This window comes from Phaenicophaeus curvirostris, chromosome 2 (assembly GCF_032191515.1).
Source record: "Phaenicophaeus curvirostris isolate KB17595 chromosome 2, BPBGC_Pcur_1.0, whole genome shotgun sequence".
NCBI classification, from domain to species: domain Eukaryota; kingdom Metazoa; phylum Chordata; class Aves; order Cuculiformes; family Cuculidae; genus Phaenicophaeus; species Phaenicophaeus curvirostris.
The window spans coordinates 15,062,492-15,089,652 of NC_091393.1; the positions used below are offsets into that span (position 1 = coordinate 15,062,492).

Genomic DNA, 27,161 nt, shown 5'->3' on the forward strand with positions numbered 1-27,161 from the left:
CAGGGGACAGGACAAGAGGGAATGGCCTCAAGCTCCACCAGGGGAGATTTAGGCTGGACGTTAGGAAAAAAATCTTCACAGAAAGGGTCATTGGGCACTGGCACAGGCTGCCCAGGGAGGTGGTTGATTCACCTTCCCTGGAGGTGTTTAAGGCACGGGTGGACGAGGTGCTGAAGGACATGGTTTAGTGTTTGATAGGAATGGTTGGACTCGATGGTCCGGTGGGTCTCTTCCAACCTGGTTATTCTATGATTCTATGATTCCAGCTTAGGGATTCTGCGATTCTATGACGGCTGCACGACTCTACGAGGCCAGACGGAGGGAGGCACCCGCCGCTCAGCCGCCGTGTCCGACAGAGCTTCAGATGGACAGGCGCCCCCCGCCCCCCCGCCCTCACTAAAGATGGCCGCCGAGGGCCGGCCGGGCGCGACGACTGAAGCCGCTTCCGCCCGTTTCCGGCGGTCACATGACCGGCCGTCACGTGAGCAGCGGGTGCCCGGCGGGGCGGGCGCTCGGGGCCGTCCTGGCGGCGGCCACGCTGCGAGGGGGCGACATGGACAGCGCGGAGAGAGAGGACCGCACCCCGCTGCTCGGGGACACCCAGCCCGGCACAGGTGAGACGCGAGGGGGACCCTTCCCTCCCTCTTGGCTGCGGATCTGCCGGGCCGGGGCCGCGGCGTCGCGTTGCCATGGAGCCGCGGGGCCGGTTCCTCGGCCGGGCCCTGTCGGTGCTGCTGTGACAGAGAGCCGGGTACTTCTGATTTGAGCTAAAGCGGAGTTGATTTGCGTCTAAGTAACTGTAAATTTTTTGCAAGTCAGACGGAACGTCCCTCTGACAGCGTGTTTTCTTTCAAGCGGTGTTTCTCCAGGCACTGTTCATTCCTCGGAGGGGAAAACGCCTTGTGTGCGGTGTGATCTGGGCTGGAGAGATGCTCCAAATTAGCGAGAGGTCCAGGGGAGGTTCAGGCTGGACATCAGGAAAAAAATATTTCACGGAAAGTGTCATTGGGCACTGGCAGAGGCTGCCCAGGGAGGGGTTGAGTCACCTTCCCTGGAGGTGTTTAAGGCACGGGTGGATGAGGTGCTGAGGGACATGGTTTAATGATTGATGGGAATGGTTGGATTCGATGATCCAGTGGGTGCTTTCCAACCTAGTGATTCTATGATTCTATGATTTGCTGTGAAGTTCATAATAACATTAAAACTAGACCTCGGGGAATAATAGATTATGCATAGGATTTCTGGGAAAAATTGTACGTATACGTGTAAGTGGGAAATATATTCTGTAACAAGCTTTTGTTTCATTGCACGTGAATGATGGAGAATGAATGAACCATGTTGCCCGGGCCTGATAAAGGATGCTCACTTTCTAAAACTCCAAACTGAGTCTTAGAGAGTTTATTTGCTGGCATTTTTGGTGTCAGAAGGGTAACGGCTGCAGCAGGTCCTGTGGCCACAGCCCATAGCCCCATGGCCTCCAAGGCGTCTGGTCCTGAGAAAGAGGCAGTGGCAGAGGGCAGTAGGGTTAAACACAGCTCTTTGTCCTGGCAAGGATCGGGGGTGGAGAGGTGGTGTTGTCATAGAATCGCCAGGTTGGAAAAGACCTTTGAGATCTTTGAGTCCAACCATAACTGTCCACTACTAAATCATATCCCTAAGCATTTCATCTACCCATCTTTTAAATACCTCCAGGGATGGTGATTCAACCACCTCCCTGTGCAGCCTGTCACAGTGCCCGGTAATCCTTTTGGTGAAGAAATTCCTCCTAATATCCAACCTAAGTCTCCTGTGGCACAATTTGAGGCTATTTCCTCTTGTCCTATCTCCTATCACTTGGGAGAAGAGACCACCACCCACCTTGCTACAACCTCCTTTCAGATTGTTGTAGACAGTAATAAGGTCTCCCCTCAGCCTCCTCTTCACTAGGCTAAAGAACCCCAGTTCTCTCAGCCACTTCTCATAAAACTTGTTCACCAGCTTCCTCAGCACTGCTGGCGGTACACGTGTGTCGCCCTCTTCCTTGGTCTCTTTTCAGTGAAGACAAGTGGGTAATTCCAGCTTCTTTGGGCCCCTCGCTACAAGAAAGACATTGAGGTTCTGGACCATGTACAGAGAAGGGTAATAAAGCTGGTGAAGGGGCTGAAGAACAATTCTGAGGAGCAGCTGAGGGAGCTGAGGTTGTTTAGCCTTGAGAAAAGGCTGAGGGGAGACCTTATCACTGTCTACAACTGTCTGAAAGGAGACTGTAGCAAGGTGAGCGGTGGTGTCTTCTCTCGAGCGATAGGACAAGAAGGAATAGCCTCAAGTTGTGCCAGGGAGGTTCAGAATAGACTTCTAATAAATTTTCTTCACCGAAAGTGCTACTGGGCATTGGAACAGGCTGCCCACGGAGGTGATTGAGTCCCCATCCCTGGAGGTATTTAAAAGACAGGTGGATGAAATGCTTAGGGATATGATTTAGTAGTGGACAGCTACGGTCAGATTCAAGGATCTCAAAGATATTTTCCAACCTGGCGACTCTATGATTGCTGGGGTCCACTGAGGTTATGGCAGATTTCATTTTACAGCAGAATTTGAGTAAGGCTAGTTGCTTGTTATGGAAGCAAGGAGAGGAAGCAAGGTGGATGAAGGCACAAAGAGGATCATTTTCGGGTCAGGGCATAACAACAGAGATAATGTGTGTAGGGGTTTGTCTGTACCATTTAGTTTCCCAGAGCAGTCGAACTATAAGGAGTGAAGTAACATTTTTAGTTTCTTCAGAATGCCCTGCAAAAATACTTTAACCTACCTGGGAAATGTCTAACTGCAGTAAGAGAGGCTGCTCACAAAGTGGCTTAAAAGTGCCATAATGAGAGAAGTTTGAGCTCAAGCCAGTTATTAAAGCAATATGTTCTTAAGTTTGCACAATGCTTCATGCTCCAGTTGAGGTGGTTCACCTCGCCCACAAGGAGAAATACAGCAGAAGAGCAATTTCCTTTAACTGCCATGAAACTTGCAGCGCAGACCTATTTTTTTTTTAACTGCAGTTAAAATCTTGTTCAGGTATAGCTACAGTATTAGAAAATATGCCCCTGAAATCAGAATTAACTATAGATGTAGGATCTAAGACTACTAACCAAGGTAAGACCTTGAACATCATGATTAGCTACCTTAAACTTTAAGGGGGGATATGAATGTCTGTCTCTCTCTGATTATGGCAACCTTCTGAAGAGACGGGGGACTGAAACACGCCTGGAATCTTCTCGAATATTCTGTTCTGTTAACCTGATCTAATATTCTTGGGTATTGCAAATGCACTTAATGGAAAGACAGGGAAGCAATAATTTAGCAGCCATGTGTTTCAGACTTGCAGATCTACATGTTTGTTAAATTGTTACGATAAAACTATTTACAGTTGGAAAAAAGAATGCAACTGACATTAGTGATCTTAAGTCCTTGCTCATCTGTTTTGTGGAGCTTGTTTTCCAGTCAAGGTGTATACCAGTGAGAGAGGCTTCCAGAGGATAAGTAAGAGATGTTCCAGTTAATCTGCATTTCCAAGGAAAGGGTTACATCATCATTGTGATATTCAGCCTTCTGTTATTATTGTTTAACCTCAGAAAACACAGTCAGTGGAAAGGTTAAATGGCTTTACCTGTGATTATATTAATTCTTATACATTACATGACTGTACATTTTCTACCTAAGGCAAACTGCTTTTTAAACAACAATAAGAGACAATGAAGCTGCTTGACTAGTTTTTGTGCAGTAAGTACTTCCTGCACTTGGTGCCTATTGTTTTTAAAGTAAGCAATAAAATCTTGGCTGCTCTCCTTCATGTCATTTAAAAATTGGATGTGCCTTTATCAAATACTGCTGAGGCAAGACTTGCAGTTACCACAGATCTGGAAGGCATTTTACAAATTTGTGCAGTAGCGTCACTTATTAATCATTTACTAAATGAACATAGTAAGTATAAAGTTCTACTAATTTAATGAAAAATACAGTCTTGCAGAAAGGCTCTGTTGGTTCCCCCACTGAAAAGGACAAAACCACGTAGACAAGTTTCTAGGAAGGTATTGGGAAGGGGAGCGTCTTCAGATAGCTTGTCCACAGGGCGTGCTTTTTGCTTATTACTGCAGATCAGAGTATCCCTTTAAAGGACATACTGCAGTAGCAGAGGAAGCTCCAGTCATTCCTGTTGTTCATAGATATAGTTGTTCTGTTCATCATTTGAATTCTGAATAGTCAGAGAAAGATGAGATCACTGTAGACTGGTGTAATATCTGCAGGTGCTGATCCCCAGCACTCCTGGAGTTTCAGACGTCCAGGTTATAAAATTTTCTGCCAGCACCACAGTTTCATCACTAGAGGATAAATTCCACCCCCTAACTATATAGGAGTTCAGCAGATTCTTCAAGTAGTTTCTCAACAATTCTGCTCGGTAGATTCGGGCATCTCCAGTTCATAAAGAGTATCTGCAGAGCTGTAAACTGTATTTTGTATAGATGCAAAGTTTATTGCCACTGGTGATGTGCTGGCCAAGGTACAGCTCAAGTCTGATCTGAATCTCCCAGTACTGAATGATCTCTGCCAAATTTCTGCTGGCCACACACCACACTTACACTGCAGCCCCTACACTTGCTTCGTTAGTTACCAGTCGCGTAAACCTGAATTACATTTGTTTTGCATATCAGGAGAAAACTGGGCTCCCACAGCCTCTACTACTGTTGAATACACCCCTTAAAACTCGAATAAGTAGCTTGTTTTTTTCTTTTTCTCAGTCATCAATTTCTGAGATTACTAGTAAAAACTGCTTATCGGTTGTTCTTATTTTGTTAGGTTCTGTTAAAACAAAAATGTCTCATTTACTCTCATTTCAGTCCCTGCATGCTGCTCAGCTCGCTACAATCTAGCACTACTGGCCTTTTTTGGCTTCTTCCTCCTGTACGCCTTACGTGTGAACCTGAGCGTTGCTCTGGTGGATATGGTAGAACCTAACACAAGCATAATAAAGAATACAACTTCCAATGTGTGTCCAGAGCATTCCTCCAGCCTAAATGTTCCTCGCAACACAACGGTGAGGTCTCAAACATATTGTCCTGTAACTTCACGTGTAAAAGTCTTTTTAATAGAAGTCTGTGACTGATGACTCATACTTAGGTAAAAGAACAAGCTGTTCTTTACCAGATGGCCTTTTCAATGGTTCTTTTAAAGCTATTATGAAAAATAATAGCCTTAAATGATGAGATAGTTTAGAAGTGCTTACAGTCATTTTTTTTATGTACATCCTTTCTGTTCTATTCCTTACAAATTGGCTAATCTGACCTTGCAGAGATCTCCTGTGACTCACTGTTTTATGTGCCAGTGATCAACCATTACTGTTAAATCCACGTCAGAGCTCACATCACTGTCCATGTTTGCCTGTTCTTCATACAGTCTCAATGGCATGAAATTTCATTACAAATTAACAAGTAATATTTTTCTTCTCATTTCTTTGATCTCGTTCCCAAATCATGATTTTTGTCTTTATATGCTTATCTCTGACTTCCTTCCAGTAATCTGTAAATCACATTTCTTAGCTGAACTGCTGGATAGTTTAAAAAGCTTTAAAAAAATCTAAAAACCCAACCTCCCCACCCCTCCCAAATTTGTGATTTTGGACTTGGATAGATCTCACCTAATAATTTAATTTTATTACTGAGCACTGTTGCTATTTTCCTGCCTTTGATTGTTTCCTTGTTTAGTGGTTAATTTATTATTTATCCCGCACAAATTGTAACAGCAAACTTTATGGGAAGAAGATTCTGTCTAATCACTTCTGTGAAATATATGCTGCTTATTTAGATGCTCATAAATTGGGCTTTTGGAAGTGATCCCAAACTTCAAAATCACTTTATTGGTCAACAGTTTGTGACTTCTTGCTGACTTCCTTTATAGCTTCAGGCTCTTTATATCAATTATCTTTGCTTTTATTGCTTTGTCTGCTAAACTCATGTTCCCTCTGTGGTGCTTATCCTATTCTTCTACATACCCTTTGGTGTTCTATCCTTGGCTGCTCTCTTTCTTTATATTAAATATAAGCATCTTCATCTACTTGTTTGCTTTTCTGTCCATGACTTTCTGCAGAAATGGCATTTTCTAGAGCATGACAGAATATCTACACTGTGGTACAGAAATAGGATCCACACTCATGCAGACTATGTAGTCTGTACCTGTGTCACCTAATCCAAGTTGCTTAGAACTCAAAAAGGGGGAACTTCCTGAGCACTTTGGTTTCTTGTTGTGGTGGGCTAGACATATCTGAGCAGACCATAAACTACCTGAGAGAAGGCCATGAAAGATTTGTAATTTAGGTATAAAGGACTAAATGATGGATCAATTTATATACAATATTGTCAGAAGAAACTGCTGTTTTGTACTTATGGCATTTTGGTTTCTTTCTCTTTTTAGGGGGAAAAATATTCTTGGGACGCTGATACTCAGGGATGGATCCTTGGTTCTTTTTTCTATGGTTATATCATGACTCAGATTCCAGGAGGATATCTTGCAAGCAAAATTGGAGGAAAGCTGTTACTGGGGTTTGGCATTTTTGGTACCTCTGTATTCACCTTGCTTACTCCTTTAGCCGCAGATCTGGGAGTTGGCTACCTCATAGCTGTCAGAGCCTTGGAAGGACTGGGAGAGGTAAACCTTTTTCTCTATGTAACTTGAAAATATATCTGAATTAGTAAATTGTAGGTGTCAGTATGCTGGAGTGGTGTATGGATCGTTTTAAGTATCTTAGTTTTAATTTTTTTCAATAACTAAAAAGCTTGCCCTGTATTTTAGCCTAAGCTTTTCGATTAAGAAAAAGGTTTTATTTGTAAGGACACTTGAGACAAAATTAGAGTTATCTCTTCTCATTTGTCAGAAACCAGGAGCTCAGAACAATGTCGTTTGTATTTTTGCAGCTCTTCCAGTATATACAGAAACAAATCCAGAAGAAATAAATTCTGTCTACTTACTCTCACCCCTTGTACCCTTTTTTTTAAAGTGGTTTCTTGCTAAACAAGGAACTAACAGATTGTACTATTGCTTTATGATGAAATATACTTTGAAACCTGCAAAGTTTAAGGGAGTTCTAAAATTGTCGCGTTTCCACAGAATGAAATGTTGTTTTCTAGGGTGTTACCTTCCCAGCTATGCATTCTATGTGGTCTTCTTGGGCTCCTCCACTGGAACGCAGCAAGCTCCTTAGTATTTCATATGCAGGTGAGAAATTCCCACGCTGATAACAGGATTATACATTTTTACTGCTGGAACGGGGAGGATTGAATTAAATCAAAGGGATTTATATTATAAATTTTAGTCAGCATTTAATCTGGAAAGGATAATATTGAATTAAATCTTGCTTTGCATTCATTATCTTCATTTATTCATGGCTTTTTTAACTCTGAGAAAAGGTATTGATCTGCAACTAAATATGAACTTCAGACCAACTTTGGTGTAGAGTGGTGCAAAGAGTTACTGTGAAGCTGATTAGTAGAAGATACTGTAAATAAAAGAGACTTAGTATTAGGAACCAAAAAGCTGGGGCAGAAACACAGGAAAGAAGTGTTTGGTTTGGTTGGTTTTGGGGGTCTTTTTTTAAAGTCTTTTTTTTGAGAAACTCAAGGAAGAAAATGTCCAGTGTTCCAGGTATTGCAGCAAGAGCTCCTTGTCAGAGTCCAGTACTTCCTGACCATGGAAGTTGTAATGTTTGAAACCAAATTTACTTATTTGAAGATATTTGTTACACAGGATTTTTGTTTTAGCAGAGTGATACAAAATAGACTGAAAGCACAGTACAACTGTAAGTTAACAATTAGCAAAATATAGCAATTGCAAACACACTTGCATCACTAATCTCTAGTATGCTCAGTTATGACACTAGAAATCACTAGTCACTGGGAAGGAATAGATGGGTTGAAGGCAGCTCAAGTCCACTGATATCTTAGAAATTCTGTGGTTAGATGTTTGGGTTTTGTACTTTGCGTTGGGCTGAGCCACATATTCACTCCCCTCGTGCTGGTCTGGCTAACTCAGGGAGAAAGTCACACTTCTAATGAACTTGGGAAGAAACATTTATAGCACCAGCTGATCCACTCCACTGCTGATGTAGTCAGCTGATCCACTCAACTGACAGAGTTGTTTGTCTAAAACAAACACCACCCTTTGGTCCCCTTTGTGTTGAGATAAAGTCAGCTTCCTTTGCAGCAGCTGCAGTCAGTCACACCCTGCATTATTCCCTGAGCTTCGTGGACACTTTGGTCTTCCCCCTCTCCATTGAGCCTTCAACTGTTTTAGACATTTATCAGTCAGTCATATTGCTCAGTGCAGTGTTCATAGGGCAGTTGAAAAATGCAGCTTTCTAAATTTACTAGTCAAAATGTATTTTATTTCTTTGAGAATGACAAATTTTGCTTTCACTTCATGAAGTAATAGGGTTTTTTTTTACTCACTTTTGTTAGTATTAATTAGTCTTTCTTACTAGACTTAGGCTTCATCAAGAAGACAGGGCTATACCATGTAAACTACGGCTACAGTTACTCAAATAGCTAAGCCTGTCTAGTGGCTCACTTGTGCAAGCAGAAATGAAGCCTTAATCCTTTCTTCCTCACATTTCCATACTTCCCTCCTAGCCAAGTGTCTCATTGCTTCCTTTGTGTTATTTCAGGCACTCATCAGACCTTCCACAAGTCACTGTAATACACCTAACGCAGCAGAAAGCTTTTTCTCTTTTTTGGTATCTGTTTTCTGCCATATTAGTGAATTAAATCTGATTTAGAAGAAGTCTTTATGTGAAAGCCAGCACACAAGCTGAGCTGAGAGCACTGAGTAGGGATTGACATCTACTGAATTCAACAACTGGGAGCTTTTGAACTGCCCTTTGGTATCTTGTAAAGCTATATGCTATAACTTACTAGTGAGAAGAGGCTGTCACTGTGGAACTGCCAGTTGTTAGCCATCATGCATGGATAAGGCATCTTGTTTAAACTTAGAGTGTTTCCTTTTCCCCACATTTTCTTGATTGGTAGTCATGTCATCTCTAGTTTATCTAACCGTGATCATGTTGATTTTCTAAGAGACCATATAAGTGAGCTTATATGGTTTTGTTACTTTAATTTGTATTTTGCATAAAGTATGTAGTTTAGTTGTTTGTAGTTGATGCTTTCTGGAATCTAGGCAGCCAGTGTATCAGCATACTATAATGTTTTCTGAGTTGAGATTAGGTTTGGAGAAGTGATAATGTGACTAACGTTGAGAGACAAGTTCTACTATTTATCACCAGTAGACTTCCTAAGTATGTAAATAATCCGTGTTGGGTTTCTAGTTTAGATTGGGGAGGGAATGAACTCACCATCCATTGAAAAATATGTATTGAATTATAAACTCAAGAATAGTTCTTTCTCACTTTGGGCTTCTATCTGAATTGCTTGTCTTTCTCTTCTTCCTTGCCTGATCGTATACCCTGTTGAATTCCGGCACCATGTGATTAGAACCTACTGGTTATATGGACGCCTTCTGGCTTTTGTTTCTAGGATTCTTGTTTCTGTGGAGGTAGTAGAAGTTATGAGGACTGCAAATTGATTATATAAAGTCAGAATATTCCCTCCTGCCACATCCTTAATTGTACTGTGCTCTGCTTTCTTTTTTTGCAGCAATGCCAATTGACTAATTTGCATTGGTTTTGATGTACTAGAGCCATCCCTTCGTTGGAGATGAATATGCCAAGAATGCCTGTCTTCTATTACTTTTTGATTTTAATTTGGATGCTCAGGGCTTTGTGTTTCTGTTTACTTGGAGATGCCAAGGCAGCTTATTGTGCCTGTGTTTCCTTAAGGTGAAATGGCAGCCCTCTAGTGGTGGTGACAAATCTTTTCTGCATGATTTATTACCAAAAAATAAAACAAAATAACTGTGAAATGCCATTTAGTTTAAGTTATCTGTAGGAGATCTAATTGTTGGGTTTCTACTTAGTTTTGCTTTCTTTTGGCAGGTGCACAGCTGGGAACTGTTGTCTCTTTGCCACTATCTGGTTTAATTTGCTACTATATGAACTGGGTTTATGTGTTTTACATATTTGGTAAGCTGGTTTTTTTAATTGTTAAAAATACAATCCATACTCTTGTTGAAAAGCATGCTATACTATAAAATTTACTTAAGTTTTAAAAATGTGTTTGACATGTAAGGTTGCTATTTTATTCCTCCTGGGAAATTAGAGCTATTTAAAGTTAAGTAGATTCTTGTGTGTGACTACGTAAGCCTTTCAATGTGCAAAGCTGTCCCTGAGTTGGACAAAAGCTGGTACAAGTCAAATACTCTTAACTCTCCTACCACTTGGAAACAACAGGCTGAAATTTCTTATTTGAAGTGTGAAATTGAGTTAATAACTTTAATCCCAGGAACAAACTTCTACTCTGAATGAAAGAACGTGTGAAAAAAAGACTGCTGTTTTAAATAGAGACTGTGGAAAACCACTTTAGCAGTCACTGGAACCCTAAAGAAATAGCCAAAATACAAGACACAGCATGTTTATTGTGAGTGATGGTCTAGAAGAAGCTCAAACAGAAAATATTTTCTACCAGCATGTTGTAGATCTAAATGATGCTTTCTGTAGGTGTATCTACTTGGCTGAGCCATTTTGTGTTCTGCATAGGGAAGGGAGTATCCAGAATAAAAAACAAGGGTTATGTTTCCCTCAACAAAACCACCTAAAAAGGGTTCAAAACAAAGAATTGGTCAAAATGGAATAAGTTACAATGTTGTCGTTACAAAGAACTACAGTTGATTTGGACTGACTATTGAAAAGTTACCTTTTTCAAATGACAGTTTTGGGGTTTGGCTTAAAAACAAAAAGATTGGTACATCATTTAAGCTGTATGTAGTGATAGTCTATGTATTTGCACAAAGTATTTTTTGAGATTAAACTTAATGTGAAGTTTTATTTCTCTGGGTAAGCCATATCCTTTCTGGCTGTTCCATGTGACTGATAAAAATACAATATGTATGTGTATGCAACTTTCTTGCTGTCTGAGGCACTTCCAAGAGGAAGAGGAAAAAATAAACAACAAAAAAAGCCGCTTTCCTGCTTAGTCCATTATTATTACCACTAAATGTGTACTATTAAGCCATTTTGGGGAGCTACTGTTTGTATGTAGATAGAAAAATAATGTTCATTAAAATTATATTACGGTATTTGGAAAAAAACTCTAATTAAATTTTCTGAGAGTGTTACTCAATATAATTGCTCATGATTTTATTTCTATCTCTTTACTTATATTTTCACTACAATAGGTGCACTTGGTGTATTATGGTTCTTCTTCTGGATGTGGTTGGTTAGTGATACACCAGAAACTCACAAGAGCATTTCACACGCTGAAAAAGAATATATACTCTCTTCTCTGAAAGATCAGGTACAGCACTTTGATATAATCATATTTATATAAGTAAGAACACGAATGACAAATATTGTCATTGGCATCATACACTGTTGATATGTAGAAAAGCATCCTTAATCTGAGATAAAAGGCAGAATCTGTGAAACAAAAAAAATGAAAATACAGTACAGCTGTTTGGTTACCGATTGTTTCTTAGTTATACAAAGCATTTACAATGATGGCTTTTGTCACACATGTTGTTGCCATGCTTTTTAAAGAAAGAACTCAAGTCCATCACTTCTTCTTAAAGCAGATTCAGACCTGGGTAATGTCTTCAAACTTCACAATACAACACTTTACACCTTTTTTTTCAAAGTGTCTACTAAAGTAAGAGACATTGCTGTTTGTGGAGAAAACATTTTGAAAATGCTAATGAGACGGTTCCTGAAGTGTGCATAAGAGTTCGTTCTTGTGACTGGGGATATGAATTTACAGCCTGTGAAGCTAGCTGAGACACCAAATTTAATATCTTAGATTGAGTAGGAAATAAACTAAGTGAATCACCTAAATAAATACAAGGGATGTCTTCTACTGTAAATGATGAAATATTTAAAGCAGAAGGCAACAAATCTCAAAAAGGGTATGCATACTTTTTGAAATTCTGATTACAAAACGTATTAGTAATTGGTTTACTTTGCAATAGTAAACAAGAGAGTGGTGGCATACCTTAGTTCAGTGAGGACTGAACACAGTAATTCATTCATTGCTGATAACTTAGATCTATGCCATGAGACTCATGTTATGCCCTTCGGAATGAACGAGCAGCATAGACTTGGGTAGGATCAAAACACTCTATTTAGTAAATGTTTATTTTGATGTCCTGATTGCTCTTCCCTTTTTTTCTGCCTCCTGCTTGCTAGCTTTCTACACAGAAATCTGTTCCCTGGAGACCTATGCTGGAGTCCATTCCGCTCTGGGCTATTGTTGTGGCACACTTCTCTTATAATTGGACTTTCTATACACTTCTCACACTCTTACCCACATACATGAAGGAGATCCTGAGGTTTGATGCACAGGAGGTGAGACAAATCAAAATATAGTCACTTTCTTCTGAATTAAAGAAATTAAATAAGATATATTCCCTGCTGTTTAGAATGGAGGAACCTGTTGAAGAACTTGGAACGTAAATATGGAGCTGGCAAATGGTAAAATCTCCACAATTAAGCAGATGGATTGAAAATGTTGCCTGCCTTGTAATTTCCACTTTTTTTAGGACTTATTTGACATTTAGCTTAATGCTAGCTTTCAAGCTCATTTTTCTAGTTGAAAATATATGTTACCCTTTTTTAAATGCTTTGATTTAAAACAAAACCTATAAAAATATTTTTCTCTGTTTTAAGGTTTGTATGATTGCTTCAGATTTTATAGCTTGTTTTATGGCTTCTGAAATACTGTCTGCTACTTCTCTGCTTGCTCATAGAGGAGAACAGTTCCAGTTTTTTAAATAGAACTAAATAGAGCTTTTAAAATAGAACTTTTTAAATAGAAAAATAGAACTAAGGAAGTCATTGGACAAGTGGCATTTTTGAAAGTATTTTAAGGAAAGGAGAATTCAATCTGATTGAATCTCTTTCCAAATTGTTGCTTCTTTCCTACAATGAGCAGCAGAGGTAAAAAGCCTTTTTAAAGTAAGGTAAATAGGGTGAAAAAAGCCCCATAGACCTAAGGTCCAGATAAAGTACATTTCAAGGAATTCTTTAAAATTGAGAATACGTATCAGGGAAAAATTAGGGTGGTGAGGGGGGTGGAACATTCTTATTTATAGCAATTACTTGAGTGTACTGATCAGTCTATAATGAGAAAGTTTCCATAATATATATATTATGCCATAATATACCTGGAAGAAGCTGGTGCAGATCAAATAAAAAGGTGCTCAGAAATTCCAAGAAGTTTAGCTTGGTCTTCCTGGCTGAACACATCATACTAGTCTGGAGCAAAGTGATGATGCACATCATGCAGGAAAGAGGCATGCTAGCAATTTTGGGAGGTAAAGACAGGGAATCTCAGCTTTGGAAGAGAAGGGTGCAGTAGGGTTAGCTGCAAAATGGCTGGTAAAACTAGCTGAAGTTGCTGGTTGGGTTCTTTATTATGCCTCTCGAGGGAATACCTGCATAAACATCTATGAAAGTCATTTACTACAACAGCCCTTGATTGCATGTGTTTTGTAAAATGCTGTTGCATTAAATGCCAACAGATTCTGCTGTGAAGTGGTTTCCTATGTCTCTGGGTTGTGTTTCTTCTTGGAGTGACTCAGTACTTCAGTACTGACTGTTGTGAACATCTGAAAAAAAGAAAAAGAAAAAGCTTGCATAATGGCATTGGACTAACTTTGTTGATGCACATTTAGATGGAAATTTCATTGCTATTTAAAATATTTTAAATATTTTACAGTTGGTGCTGTATAGTCTGCTAGTTTCCATCCAATAAGAAAGGAATTGGTTAAAAATAATGCTGTGTCTTTGAACAGTGGTTCAAAAGAAGTTGTTTGGGTTTTTTTATTAATGAGACTGTCTTCTGTTTTTCAAAGTTTTACTTACTGCTTTTGAACACTGAGTATTGAGACCCAACAGGCAACATGTTGAGTGCTGATAGAGTGAATTTCAGGTGCGGAAGTGTTTCTGGTCTCATTTCAAATTAAATTCTCTAGGGCAGTATTTGATTGTTCTTTGACAAATAAATATTTATAGTAGTGTGTAAAAGAGTATTTCTATCTGGTAGCTATCAAAATACCTAATCACGTATTGGGTCAAATTATCACTTTATCATCAGTAATTATACATAATTGTATGGAAAGTCTGTAAATTTATGCAGCAAAAAACGTTTTGTTTTCCCTCAGTAGAAAAACATACAGAATCAGGCAGAAGTCTTGCTTTAGGATCATAGGATGTCTAGCCTGGATCAGATGAAAGTTCTAGTTGCATATCTTCTCTCTGATTACAGCCAACATCAGGTGTTTCAGCAGACAGATATACTATAATATAAGGTTGAAGAGTTTATAGTAGTCCAAACCCTTCTGTATAGCTTTCAAATTTCTACTAATATTTACAGCTTCCACTTACTTCAGTAACTCTCTCCATAGCCTGTCCTGCTTGAAATTGGTGTTTATAGAAACTTGCATGATTGGGTTAATATCCACAAGATACCTTCATGTATAGTTTTCTTTTTCCTGAACCCAGTTGCTAATTTAAACCACTGAGTTTTTCGTCTGGATGGCTGCATTGGTAATTATGGATTAGGTCATGCAACAGAGAGTTTACAGATCAGTAATTTTAAAATGCTTTGCTTTTCTGTCCCTAGGGATTTTTTTTATGGTAATACCGACAATAGTTATGTGGATGGATGCTTTTGATGCCTCTGGTTCAATCTTTGTTAATGCTCCAGCATGAGTGATTTTTCAGAATATTGAATTGTCATTTCAGTGTTTTAACTGTCTTTGGTTTATCTCCTTAACAGAATGGGTTTTTATCTGCCCTGCCTTATTTTGGCTGCTGGTTATGTATAATTCTGTCGGGGCAAATTGCTGATTATTTACGGGAAAAACGGAACATGTCCACTGTTTGTGTTCGCAAATGTTTTACCCTAATAGGTAAGTGCAAGTACCATCTCTGTTTGGGATATATCATAGTATCAATCTGGGAAAAATGAAGGGCTTGGGAGAGTAGTGGGGCATTCTGCTGTGCGATTAGGCAGGATTGTGCAAGGTTTGAGAGGAGCGGCTTTATTTGTATATTGCTTTGTCAAGATTATATCCTATCTTTTTCCATAAAAAAGTAGGTCTGTTGGATAAGAGAATGGTAAGAGAGTGCCAAAAGTTTTGTTTAGGTAGAGACACATCATTTGTACAAGCAAACTTATTAAATAAATGGTAAGGTAGAATCACCACTACAGTCGTGATAATGCTTGACAGAATGATACCTTGTGAATGACTTTCTCAAACTGAGATGGAATATTGTTCTGCGTGAGCCCGTTTCAGCCTTGTGCTGTTCAGTGTTTTGTTTATGTAAGACTTAAGTACCTGAATAGGAATACGCTTGCAAAATTTACAGTTGCTACCAGGGTAGGAAGCCCAAACAGAATCCAAAATAGTCTTGACTAATTTGGAGGAGAGGTGACCTGAAATCATCAAGAGTTCAACAAGATCAGATTTTTAAGGAATACGAGTAAAAGGCTGTATTTAGGAAGCAGAAATGGATTGCTGTTTAAAAGAGAGGGCAGTAGAAAGAAGAAAAATAAAAAAGAAGATGAGGCACGTGATCCACACAAATTTCACCCTGCTTGATATATGCCCATCCTTGCCACCTTCTCCATTCTGCTTATTCAATTGCTTTCTTTGAAGCAGGTCTTGTAATAAGCTCTCAAGTTTTTCATATTTCAAGCTTACCCCTTTTTGGTGATCCAGTTTACTGCAGAGCCTCACATCCAAGCATATACAACTGAGATGGAATGTGCTGTTGTGTTAGGAAAAGCAGGACTGTTATGTTGGCTTCATCAACAGAAGCATGTACTTGGAGCTGTTTTCAGAGGTGATGGTGAGGTCACATAAATGGCTGGGAAATGGGTACCAAAGTTAACTGCATGTGGGAAGCAGCATGCACTGGCTCATGACGACTGCTAAGCTGTTTCTAGTACCTGGTGTGGCATCTCTAAAGCTAACCTGGGTTCTCTAAATTGTACAACTGGCTCCAGTACAGATATAGCAGACATTCAGATCTTGTAAATGTGAAATAAAGCTTATTCTAGACGTCTGTAGGAGAAATATACATATGTATGTATGTGTGTATATATGCACATATATATGTATATATTTGTACAAACCCTTCCAGCCCTACTTGAGTATGACCTGCAGAAGCCTATGTGTGTTCTTGAAACCTGGAGAGTTAAATGGGGGCAATTTCTTTGCAGTGCGCTGTTCACCTACCAGTGAAGTGGCTTTTATTATTTTTACAACAATAAATAAGAATTATCTGTGAAGTCACTTCCAGTATCTGTTGATTATTGCTAATTTTTTTATCCAGCTAGAAGTTCGTTCTTTGCAGCCAGAGTGGGATTTTTCTGGTCTGGTTATAATTTTCTGAGGCAGCAAAAAGTTTGCTATCCATCCCGCTGTAATGCACCTAGTGCAGTGCTGGATTCTGTACACTAGGTGGTGGTGAAAGCTACATTGAAAACTTATATGCAGCTTAGAGCTACTTTTAGGAGTCCGTTGATTTTAAGATTTCTGTCTTAAAGGAATGATTGGACCTGCGGTGTTCTTAGTAGCAGCTGGATTCATAGGCTGCAACTATGCACTGGCTGTTGCATTTGTGACCATATCGACCACACTAGGAGGATTTTGTACATCTGGCTATAGTATCAACCACCTGGACATAGCACCTTCGTAAGTATTGCTGAAGCTGTTGTTGGTGTATCTCATACACTTATGACCACTTGGTTTTTGTATTGCTAGCGTGCTTGTGAGATTTAGCTATGGAACATGTGCTGTGCTGACATGGAATACAAACACTGACAATGACTCAAGAATAAAATTTTAAGCACTGTCTTTGCAAAAGTGCAGGTTTGGCAGAGGATATGATATGAACAACAGTCTAAAATAACTCAATTTTCGATCCTGCAGTAAGAAATAATGTAATTCGTGTAATTATATTTACTAGGTTTTTGTCCTGTTTGATTACTGATCTTAATAGGACAGTGGTTTTGGAACAGCGTAATATAATTGTTACACTTATTTAAGTATTTCCTTTAGAACTATCAGCCTTTAGTTTGAACATAACCATTTCTCAGCACTGTGATACAGGCAAATTATTTGTATTTGGAAACTATATTTTATACACTGGTGTAAAATTCTCATTTATGAGTTTGTGACCTGTTAATGGTACATGATGAATTCTGTATGTATAGCAAAATTACTTAATTTAAAAATAGAAAGTTAGTCTCCAGCCTGTAATTTCTCCGTTGTATTACAAATTCAGAACCTGACAGATTCATCCATTTCTTGAAGAGCATGGGTATATGGGTATTGTTTTGAAAGTCCACATATGCACTCTTTGCACTGCTAGAAGTCAAATACTTTGCACTGTCACTCATTTACCTATTTGCAGTAGCACGTAGACATAGAATCATAGAATCATAGAATAACCAGGTTGGAAGAGACCCAGCGGATCATCGAGTCCAACCATTCCTATCAAACACTAAACCATGTCCCTTAGCACCTCGTCCACCCGCACCTTAAACACCTCCAGGGAAGGTGAATCAACCACCTCCCTGGGCAGCCTGTTCCAGTGCCCAATGACCCTTTCTGTGGAAAAATTTTTTCCTATTGTCCAGCCTAAATCTCCCCTGGTGGAGGTTGAGGCCATTCCCTCTTGTCCTGTCCTCTGTCACTTGGGAGAAGAGGCCAGCTCCCTCCTCTCTACAACGTCCTTTCAGGTAGTTATAGAGAGCAATGAGGTCTCCCCTCAGCCTCCTCTTCTCAAGGCTAAACAACATGAATACAGTCAAATGACTTTATGAACAAAGAAAAGAGTATTTATATGCTAATGCATGAGATTAAATGAGTTTAAGTGTGAGTGGAGAAAGAAGAAACATTTTGTAGAAATGTTACCTAGGAACAGATCCATAAGATCTGGACAACTTCTGTGACTGTTAAGTTACTTAATGGCAGAACTTGGATGTCTCTGCAGTTTTGTGTCATTGTTTTAATACTCATTCTTTGATCAGTGCACAGGATGGATCCTGCTCTAGAAATGACTGAGTGTGGTATAGAGAGGGAGGCTGGTATTCATTCCAAAGCCCTCTATGTCACAGCTGAGCCCATAATGGCTGAGGCAGCCTCGGGCATTGCAGGAGAAAAGAAGGGTCAGGTTTAAAGCTGGATGTTGCTTTGGATGTTTCGGTCTTTTCAATGCTCTGTCACAGAGTTTGCATGTGATAAGTCAGTTGTACCAGATTCTAGTGAAATCATCTGTGGGGACCATGTTCACACTCTCTGGCTTTAGGAATCTGAACTCTTAAGTTATGGATAAGGATAAGCACTTCTTGAGTCTTGTTTTGGACTACTATAGTGTGGAAAGGGAGTCCACAGCAGCTTGAGTCCAAATTTAAACATCTCGGCTGAGAAGCTAATGTTGGATCCAGTGAGATTAATGGGATCCTAGATGATTTATTGCTTATTTTCGCATGCCTCATCAAATTATGAAGTTCTGGTTTGCAAAAATTATGTTACTTAGCAAGTGTACAGACATCAGTGGAGCTGTGCTTTGAATTTAAGAGCAATGCTGTTAAAATGCTCTTCAAATAAGACTCTGAGGACCTCAAATATCCAGTAGGCGCACACATTCTTGACTTAAGTTTTCATTTCCCATCTGTAGGATGGGTTTCACATTGTTACTCCCATCTCTCAAGTGTGTTGTGAAAATAATATTGTGAAGAATTCTACGGGAAAACATTTGGGATTCTTAAATGCTACTTGCAGCAGGTGAGTAGCATGCAGAAAGTAAGGCTTGAGACCATGCACTGAGCAAGTGAAGCGAAACAAAATGTTAAATGGTGCTCATAGAGTACAATTCATCCTGTTCACTGTGTGCAACAGGAAAAAGGAAGTTTCGCAACTGCAGTGTGTGCCTCTGTGAGACATACATGAGGAGCTTCTGCATGCAGGTGATGGCTGAGGTTTCCAGAATTAGGTTTTTGTCTATTTTTTCTAATTTGAGAGATACTTTACTTTACATTTCTAGTGCATTTATTCCAAGAGTGAATTCATATGTGACAGTATACAAAGTATTTCAGTTTAGGAATTGAAAAAGGGAAAAAATCACATGGCATGACACTGATATATGTCAGTGGGCATAGATTCATCACATGAACTGCTGCTGATCCCTCTGCCCAAATCCCACTCTATTCTTCCTACCCTCAACAAAGTCCTGCTTTTATTCCCTTTCATTTTAATCAGACAGGTTCTTCTAGCTCTTCTTTCCTTGGATAGGCTGAAGGAACCATATTGATTATGAGCACAGGAGAGGCAGGGATCTTGCTGATAGTTCAGGAACTTTGGGCCAGCATTGCATCTGGAGACAAATGGCTGCATGTGTGGAAAAACTTTCCTGGATGGGAACATGGTTAGGGTGGATGTTGTTTTATTGAAATCAGTGATTCTGTATTGAGCATATGTATGCTTTAATTCAAGGTAAATCTGTCCAAATGGAGACAGAGGAAAAAAGAACATGTCCTTGTAACATAGGTTGTAGAAAAAGAATTTCTGTAAATACAGAAGTACAAAATCAAGAGGAAAAAGAAGCTTTTTTTTCCTCCTGCTTAACTTTTTGCAACTGTCTGAACTTTGTTGGATGAAATGGCAAGGCAGACATTCACAATTTCAAGGGAATGCTTGATGTCATTGTAAAAATTTGAAAATGAGATCTACATAAAATTGTGAAGGAAACCTCTGGTAAGACTTTATCCAGAGCTTGATATTCTTTTTTTAATTTACTGGAATATATTACAACAACCAGAAGAGATTCAAAGCAGTTTCAATGTGCACTTTAAATGCCTGTTTTAATTTGTTAAAAGTATGCTGACTAGAATAGCAAAGGGCCCCTCGTTACTACTAAAACTTACATTATCCCAAAGAAATAATGATTCTATTCACAGAAAAAAAGCAAAAGAAAATACTGATACTGAAGGAAAAGCAATATTTGCTCTGTGTTTTTGGTTTCTGACATGTATTTATTATACTATCAGTGCATTGAATTAGAAGGAGTTGGGGACAGGAGAGAGAAAGATCATTCTTGTGGGGAAAATGTATTCTATTCCAGCTCATTAAATCTACATCAATATGTTCCCATGATTACAATTTTTAGTATTGCTGTTACAATGGGTCCCCATAATATTCCCATAGCTCTGTTATACAATAAACAATTCATGTATCTGGGTTTTTTTACTCTTTGATTTTACTACTAAACTGCTCCATGAGTTGGTTTGTATTTGGCTGTCCTCACTATGCCATAAGAACCTGACCAGTAGCTTATTATTAGTCTTGCTCTGCAAACAAGTGACTTCTTGCTTTCCTGTTTCATGTGGGAGTTTTCACTATGTCAAGGGAGTGGCATAGCAGTTATCTGCATCCAACAGCAAGTGTTATCAAGAATGTAACCTATGTCAGAAACACCGTTCATAACTAGAGGCATTTAGCCAGCGATTCATTGCCGAAGGCCTTTGGCGACCAGAGAAACTATTAAGTTGTGTTTAGTTTTGGAAGTCTGTGCCAGCAGTATTGTAGTGCTTAAGTAGGCTGAAGGCAAAATGCATTTCCTTCCACCTAAAGGCTTCAAATGGAAATTTGCTATGTATGCTTATCTGCCTAAGGGAACAACCACATGCTACATTTATAAGAAATAAGGATCATTTTAATTAAGGCATTGGAGCTCAGTCTAAAATACGTTGCCATGCTTTAAACTGATAAGTAGCACTGACTTTTACATCAACTTGTTGATAAAATGGACTAGTAGTCTAGATATTAGACTTGCTCAGGAAAAATGCGTCATTGAACTGGATACACATATTGCAACCTTTTGTAACAATGCTGTATGGTTGAATTCTCCTGTTTTGGTAAATAAAATGTCAAAAGCTACGCATCTCTCGTTAGCAGTTAGATTGTATTTCTATTCTGTTAAAATCGTTAAGATCATAATTTCAGTCTTCTAAATAGCCTAAAAACAAATCACTGGAAGATAACTACTGCAACTATTGGTACTTCGTATGATTCTTCAGCCCACAAATCCATCTTGCAAATCTGAACCTTAGGTATCTCTGACCTGTGGTTGGAAGGTAGAGCTCAGCTGTAGAATGTCTAGTTCTTATTTCTCTTCAGATTCTCTCACAAGCCTGTGCTTGTGGTACAGTTTCAAACATGATTTTTCATTATTGCAACACTCCTATGAGGGAGATCTTGAATTGCCAAGAGATGAGGTGCTGAGACTTAGATGTTAAGCAAGTTACCAAGTTTTCCCAGCAAGTTTTTATGGCCGCTGGTGCATATGCGTGCACGTGTGTGTGATAGAGCAGCACAGTTCATGGAACAGGAAGGCTCCGAATGGAGCTGCAGGAACAGCAACCAGCAAAACTGGTTAAGTCAGGCCCGTTTCCCATCGGCCTCGATCCACAGAAAGCTGAAAGGCAGAGCTGCCGCAGTGCTCTGAACTCAAGTCGTACACTCTGTAGTGTAAGTGGTGATATATTCCACACTGGGGATAGTGCCTTCTTGCCAGACACATTTTAGCAAGGCTACCTGAACAAACTCTTACTATTGCCACACAGCACTCTGTCGTACTCCTTGTTGTTTTTCCACTTCAAGGCATCCAGTGTTTCTTTTCTGACTTCTCCAGTGGAACCATTCCAGATGGTTTGGTTGTGGCTTAGCAAAGGGGATGTGGGTTTGGATTATGGATCCTGAGCAAGGCCACGAGTGATTTAACTCAAATTCCATAACTAGTCTCTGGAAACAGAGGCACATGTACCAAGTTGTCAGGGAGTTGTTACTGGAATAAAAGCAAGCTATTCCCGCTGGAATGTTTGTGTTTTAATTTGTCTGTGTGATCAAGATGATGCCTAGGCAAAATTATTTCCATGACTGATAACCAGGAGAATCTAATAAATAGCATTAACAATTTCTCTTCCAGGTATGCTGGAATTCTCCTTGGGATCACAAATTCTTTTGCTACTATCCCAGGAATGGTGGGGCCAGTTATTGCCAAGAACCTCACTCATAATGTAAGTCTGCTTACTTTTTTTTCAGTTGTTATATTTTTATCTCCACCAAATGTTATTTCTGTCTTCTCAAATCTGCAGTTATGAAATGAAATGTGGGTTATCCGTGTAAGCTGTACAGTTCCGTTGCTGTGAATGACTTAATTCCTAGCCTTTACTTTTCTGATTCTGATCAGGAAAATAAAAGTAAAATCAAAGACCTGCGTAGGACTTCAAAGTTTTAATGACTCACTACTTATATTCTCTAAGGAGTAAAATGAATATGCTTTCATCACAGTAAAACTCTCTTAAAGTGCCAACTAGGTGAGATAGTTTTGGTATTATTTGAGCAAGACAAGTTCTTACTTGTTTTTTAAAATCCGTCTCTCATGTGAGGTGTTGAAGTGTAAGGCCAACATTTGTCAGATGAGTGAGAAACTAGATTTAAATATGTGGGTTTTATAATACATCTCTTTGTGTGTACATTACAGGATTTGGACACTGTATGCTGTGTTAGTTCCAGAATACACCTAGCTTGACTTTTAAGATGGTTTAGTCAAAGGGTGATTTGGAGTAGAAAAAGGAAGCGAGGAGTTGTGTGACTTTTTTTTTTATTTTTAATGAACTATATGAATTATTCTAAAATCTTTTCAGAAAGGAAGATGGGAGGAGTATATTTATTGATACAGTTGAATTTTTGGAGTTGGTGATCACTCCAATTATTTTTTTAAATATAATGTGAAAATATTCATTATATTCATTAATACATTAATCCAAACAAATTAGTTCTTTGAGACATCTTAACAAGTGGGATGTTTTTGTTGTTTGGTTTGGGGTTTTTTTCCCCCCATACTAATGCACTGTTCTGGTATTATTCTATTTTTGTAGTAAGATCATTTACAGGTTTGTTACAGTAGTCCTCTGGAACTAAAGAGAAAAAAAAAGGCCTTAACACATCTACAAATATTACTTCTTTATTTAAAGAGAAAAGAAGAAAAAAACACAAACTCAAACAAACCACAGTTCTTTGCTGCCTACGTCTTAAGGCCTTTCTTAAATATCAGAGTTTAGGGGATTCCTCTTGAAATCTGAGTAAAGATAGTTAACTTGTTTGGGCTAAGATGTTTAGGATTCTGGAATCTCCACGTAGTAGTCATAAATAGCTTACTGCATAGTGCAGAGCACTGTAGTTCTTGGATCACCTGGCTTAAAAGCAAGACAGTGTTTCCCCTTACAGAAACATTCTCTGTGAGTTTGTGTAGCCTTTGTGTAAATGAGAATTTTGATATGAAGGTTCTACATCTCAGATGATAAACTGATCCACATAGATAGTCCTATCAGAATTGCACTAGACTATGTGAATTGTCTCACCAAACTGAAGTTGACTATACTGATTATTTAATCTTTTATGTTTATAATGCTTTTATGTTGCTATGAAATCATGCTGAATAGCATTTACATTTAAACAGGCAAGGCATGTGGTGTTGGTTTTAGAATTAACCTTTTCTTGAGTGTGGAGCTGCAAACTAACTGTATTTTTTGTTTCCCCTTTTTGACAGAACACTGTGGGAGAATGGCAGACCGTTTTCTATATTGCTGCTTCTATTAATCTATTTGGAGCAATTTTCTTTGCATTATTTGCAAGTGGAGAAGTTCAGGACTGGGCAGTCAGTGGATATCACTTGCATAGAAACGGAAAGAGATGTTGAAATACCAAAGCTGTGCTGAATCCCAATGTGCTAGAATTACATGACAGAGAAGTGCCTTCCCTACTGATGCCTAGGAGTCTTCAGAGCTTTTCAGTTAAACTATTTTATCTGTATCTCTTTTGTACTGAAAATTGTTTGACGGTGTATGTGTGCTATTTCCTAACACGAAACCATTGGATTACATATAATAGTTTCATGCTAGGACTTGATATCATATCTATGATCAGAGACAATATTTTAAATCGGTGTGCTAGGCTCCAATTCTTTCCAATTTTTAATTAATATTTTCTAAATTAATTGTGTAGGCAGATGTTTGTTGATAATGAAATGAGAGGAAAAAGCAAAGTGATTATGTAGTACTTTAAGAAGGAATGGCATGCAAACAATTGTATCCAAGAAAAAGTGTTTTGATTTCCATGATGAGATTGGTAGGTTTTTTAAGTCTAGAAGAGCTCTAGTTTTCTACAATCTTTTATAATGCTTTTATTTTGGCAGTATTTTAATTAATGTCTAAGAAACACACATAATTTTATTCTATTTTACACACAAGCTTTCACTATACATACATTCCCTGTTTCATAAATACAGCTTCACAGCTCATATGGAGCAATGAGGAAGTAAAATGTACCGTTGTGACTGACAGAATAAGCCATGTGTTACTGTTCTCTGTGGTGCAGAGTTTTTAAATAGGCCTTATTTTTATTCATCTGTGCAAAGAAGAAGCAGTACAACTCTGCGGTTTAAATCTAGGCAGTGTGCAAGAGTGGACTAGAAATAGAATATGTGCATGCTTACCTTAAAATAACTTTGTTTGGCAGTTCATCTTTTGTCTCTTTAAATCAATGCAGTGGAATTCTTTCCTCTTGCATGTAGATGTATTTGTCAGCTTGTCGGTGTAAATGCAATAAAATAAGGCCAGTGTAGGGAACAGTGAGGAAGCTTCATTCTCTGACAGCTTTGTTTGTTAGTCAGATAGACGTAGAGTGAAAAAGAACTAGTGCAAGAACCTGGTGCTCTTAGTCTCCTATCAATGTAGAATTTGACAGTCAAGAGCATCCTTTGCACAACATGCAATTCAATACCACACAGTAGGATTAAATGAACACAGTGGCCTCGATAAGAATAAATGGCTGAATAATCTTGTAGTCACACAGCAAAGGAGAATTCCTTTGCCAAAGATTCCTGGATTGGAGCAATTAGGTAAAAAACCGAAAATCACTGGGCTCTGGGTTTTTCATTTACCACCAATCTGAAAGGAAAGCCCAGTACTAAAGCTGCTCCAGTGGAGCCTGCCTTCCTTCATTTCTAGGAAATGACATCTGCCTCTTCTTTTTAGCCTTAAGAGCCATTTTGTTTTGACCTTCCTTGAAGTGTCGTGTTCTCTGATGGTGGAACTGTCTTTAAATCTGTGTTTCTGTCTGCAGCATTTCCACAATAAAGCGTGAAGTTCAGATTAAATTAGTAGCTGTTCAGTGGGAGTATGTTAAAGCTATATTGTGTCTTCAGTGTTCCCACAATAAATGGAATGAATATTTACATGTGCATCTGTTGTTGAAAATTACTATCTCTCTGAAGTTAAAACACCATTATCAAAGTATGCAGAACAAGACTGGTGACTGGATTAAGGGCTGGTTCATGTTTTCCTGGAAAATTACCTGCTTCAAAAGTTTCTTGTCTAGTTTTACAGGTGAGTACTATCTTCCATCTGTCACTGTATTAAAAAGAATAGTTTCACTTTGTGTTTACAGACATTTGCACTCTTTCAGTAGCCTTGGTTAAAAAGGAGGAAGGGAAAAAGTTCCAATAAATAAAAGTAGATTATATTAATTGATGCCTTTGATTTTCTAGAGACCTTGAGCAAGCAACACATACGGGTTGCTGTTTTGTGCTGAAGTTGAAAACTTCAGCTTCCCACGCTTTCAGTCTTTGCCCTTGAAATAAGTTCCGCTGAATCCCAAAATGGAAAAACAGATACTGACTGGAGCAGGTGCAGTAGAAGTGAATGTAGACGTTCTCTGTACCACTGAAATAAGCCTGAACTGGATTCAGTTAAAGCTGAACCAGTTGTAGGCATATCAGCAACAAAGCAATCTAGAAATTGTAGGTCAGCATGCTAAGTTTTGTTTTCTCCTCTTCCAATGCACCATTAATGCTAGTTTTGTATACTGTGTAACTTTTAAGAGAGCTTGGAAAGTGGGACTGGAAAAAATGCTATAAATCCTTTTATTTCTAGGCAATAGGCTACAATTAACTTAGTAGTACATAACTATTTCCAATTTAAATTTTAAAAATATCAAAACATAGGATGAGATTCTTGCTCGTGGTTCAGTGAGGCTCTTAACATGTAACACACAAGATAAAAAAAACAAACAAACAAAAGAGAAGTGTTACCTTTGGCATCATGTTCACAAAAAAAAAACCTGTAGAAAAAGCTGACTAATATTTTCGTGATACTGTTTCTGTTGCATTGCCGTAATCCTGTTTGTACAGCTCTCTGTCAGTTTCATGCATTCAAAAACACCTTTCATGTTCTGTATTTTCAGAAGTAGCAAGTGTTTTGAGTACTTCTCATCTCGGTTTACCTGTGTGACACAGGATCTTGGAAAAAAAATCAGGCAGTTTTTTTGTGGTGACTGTTTTCCTGAAATTATCCTTTGATTGTTATATTTCACTGCATTTCCTTAACAGGTGTACCAGAGTAAGAAGTTGTGCTCTCTGGTTCATCAAGACCCCTCTAAATAGGATGTCCACCTGGAATGAAGGAATTTGGTTCAAAATCAGATTTCACCCATTTCAGAGCAGGAGCTGAACCGCTGCCTTGGGAACATATCTTAGTGTTGCCAGGTATTTTTAAGTGCATTCTCCTCAATGACTCCTTCTGACCCAGTTCTGCTTAAATATTTTTCTGGAACGTTTAGTGCAAAGTTCTACTAGCATTAGTAACAGAGATGGAATAATTCTTCACAGAATATCCTACAGCATGTGACACGGGTATTAACTCAAAATCTGAACTGTGATCTTTTACAGCCTGGAAAAGTGCCTTCATCGTGCTTTTCAAAACAGGAAGGGCCATGAAGTAATGGGTGTGTTTTCCGATACACTGTCTGTTTGTTCCAAGGGTACCAACTATCAATCATGTACATTAAAGAAGTCTGAAGTATGTGACACTCAGAAACACCAGAAATAAGTTAACTTACGTAGGCTTTTTAAATTCTAAACTAGTGAAGGTTTATATGACTCCTCGTAATGTATAGACACCAGTGCACGGTGC

The 27,161-nt window shown here is 38.8% G+C and overlaps 1 protein-coding gene across 1 annotated transcript; it reads left to right on the forward strand.

The window, feature by feature from the left end:
- The first annotated feature begins 520 nt into the window (after nt 1-520).
- Nucleotides 521-25,576, forward strand: SLC17A5 (solute carrier family 17 member 5). Its single transcript, XM_069851356.1, has 11 exons — nt 521-614; nt 4,863-5,059; nt 6,433-6,666; nt 7,146-7,233; nt 10,001-10,087; nt 11,299-11,417; nt 12,302-12,460; nt 14,895-15,027; nt 16,671-16,818; nt 22,115-22,205; nt 23,741-25,576. Exons 1-11 carry the CDS (start codon nt 554-556, stop codon nt 23,888-23,890), a joined length of 1,467 nt encoding a protein of 488 aa, XP_069707457.1. The 5' UTR covers nt 521-553; the 3' UTR covers nt 23,891-25,576.
- Nucleotides 25,577-27,161: the final 1,585 nt, after the last annotated feature.

Bases quoted from the DNA above. Each gene is read 5' to 3' on its own strand.
- SLC17A5 (XM_069851356.1), top strand. From the start codon at position 554: ATGGACAGCGCGGAGAGAGAGGACCGCACCCCGCTGCTCGGGGACACC. The intron at 5,060-6,432 runs GTGAGGTCTCAA...TTCTCTTTTTAG, and splicing joins ATGTTCCTCGCAACACAACG to GGGGAAAAATATTCTTGGGA. The intron at 12,461-14,894 runs GTGAGACAAATC...TCTCCTTAACAG, and splicing joins TGAGGTTTGATGCACAGGAG to AATGGGTTTTTATCTGCCCT.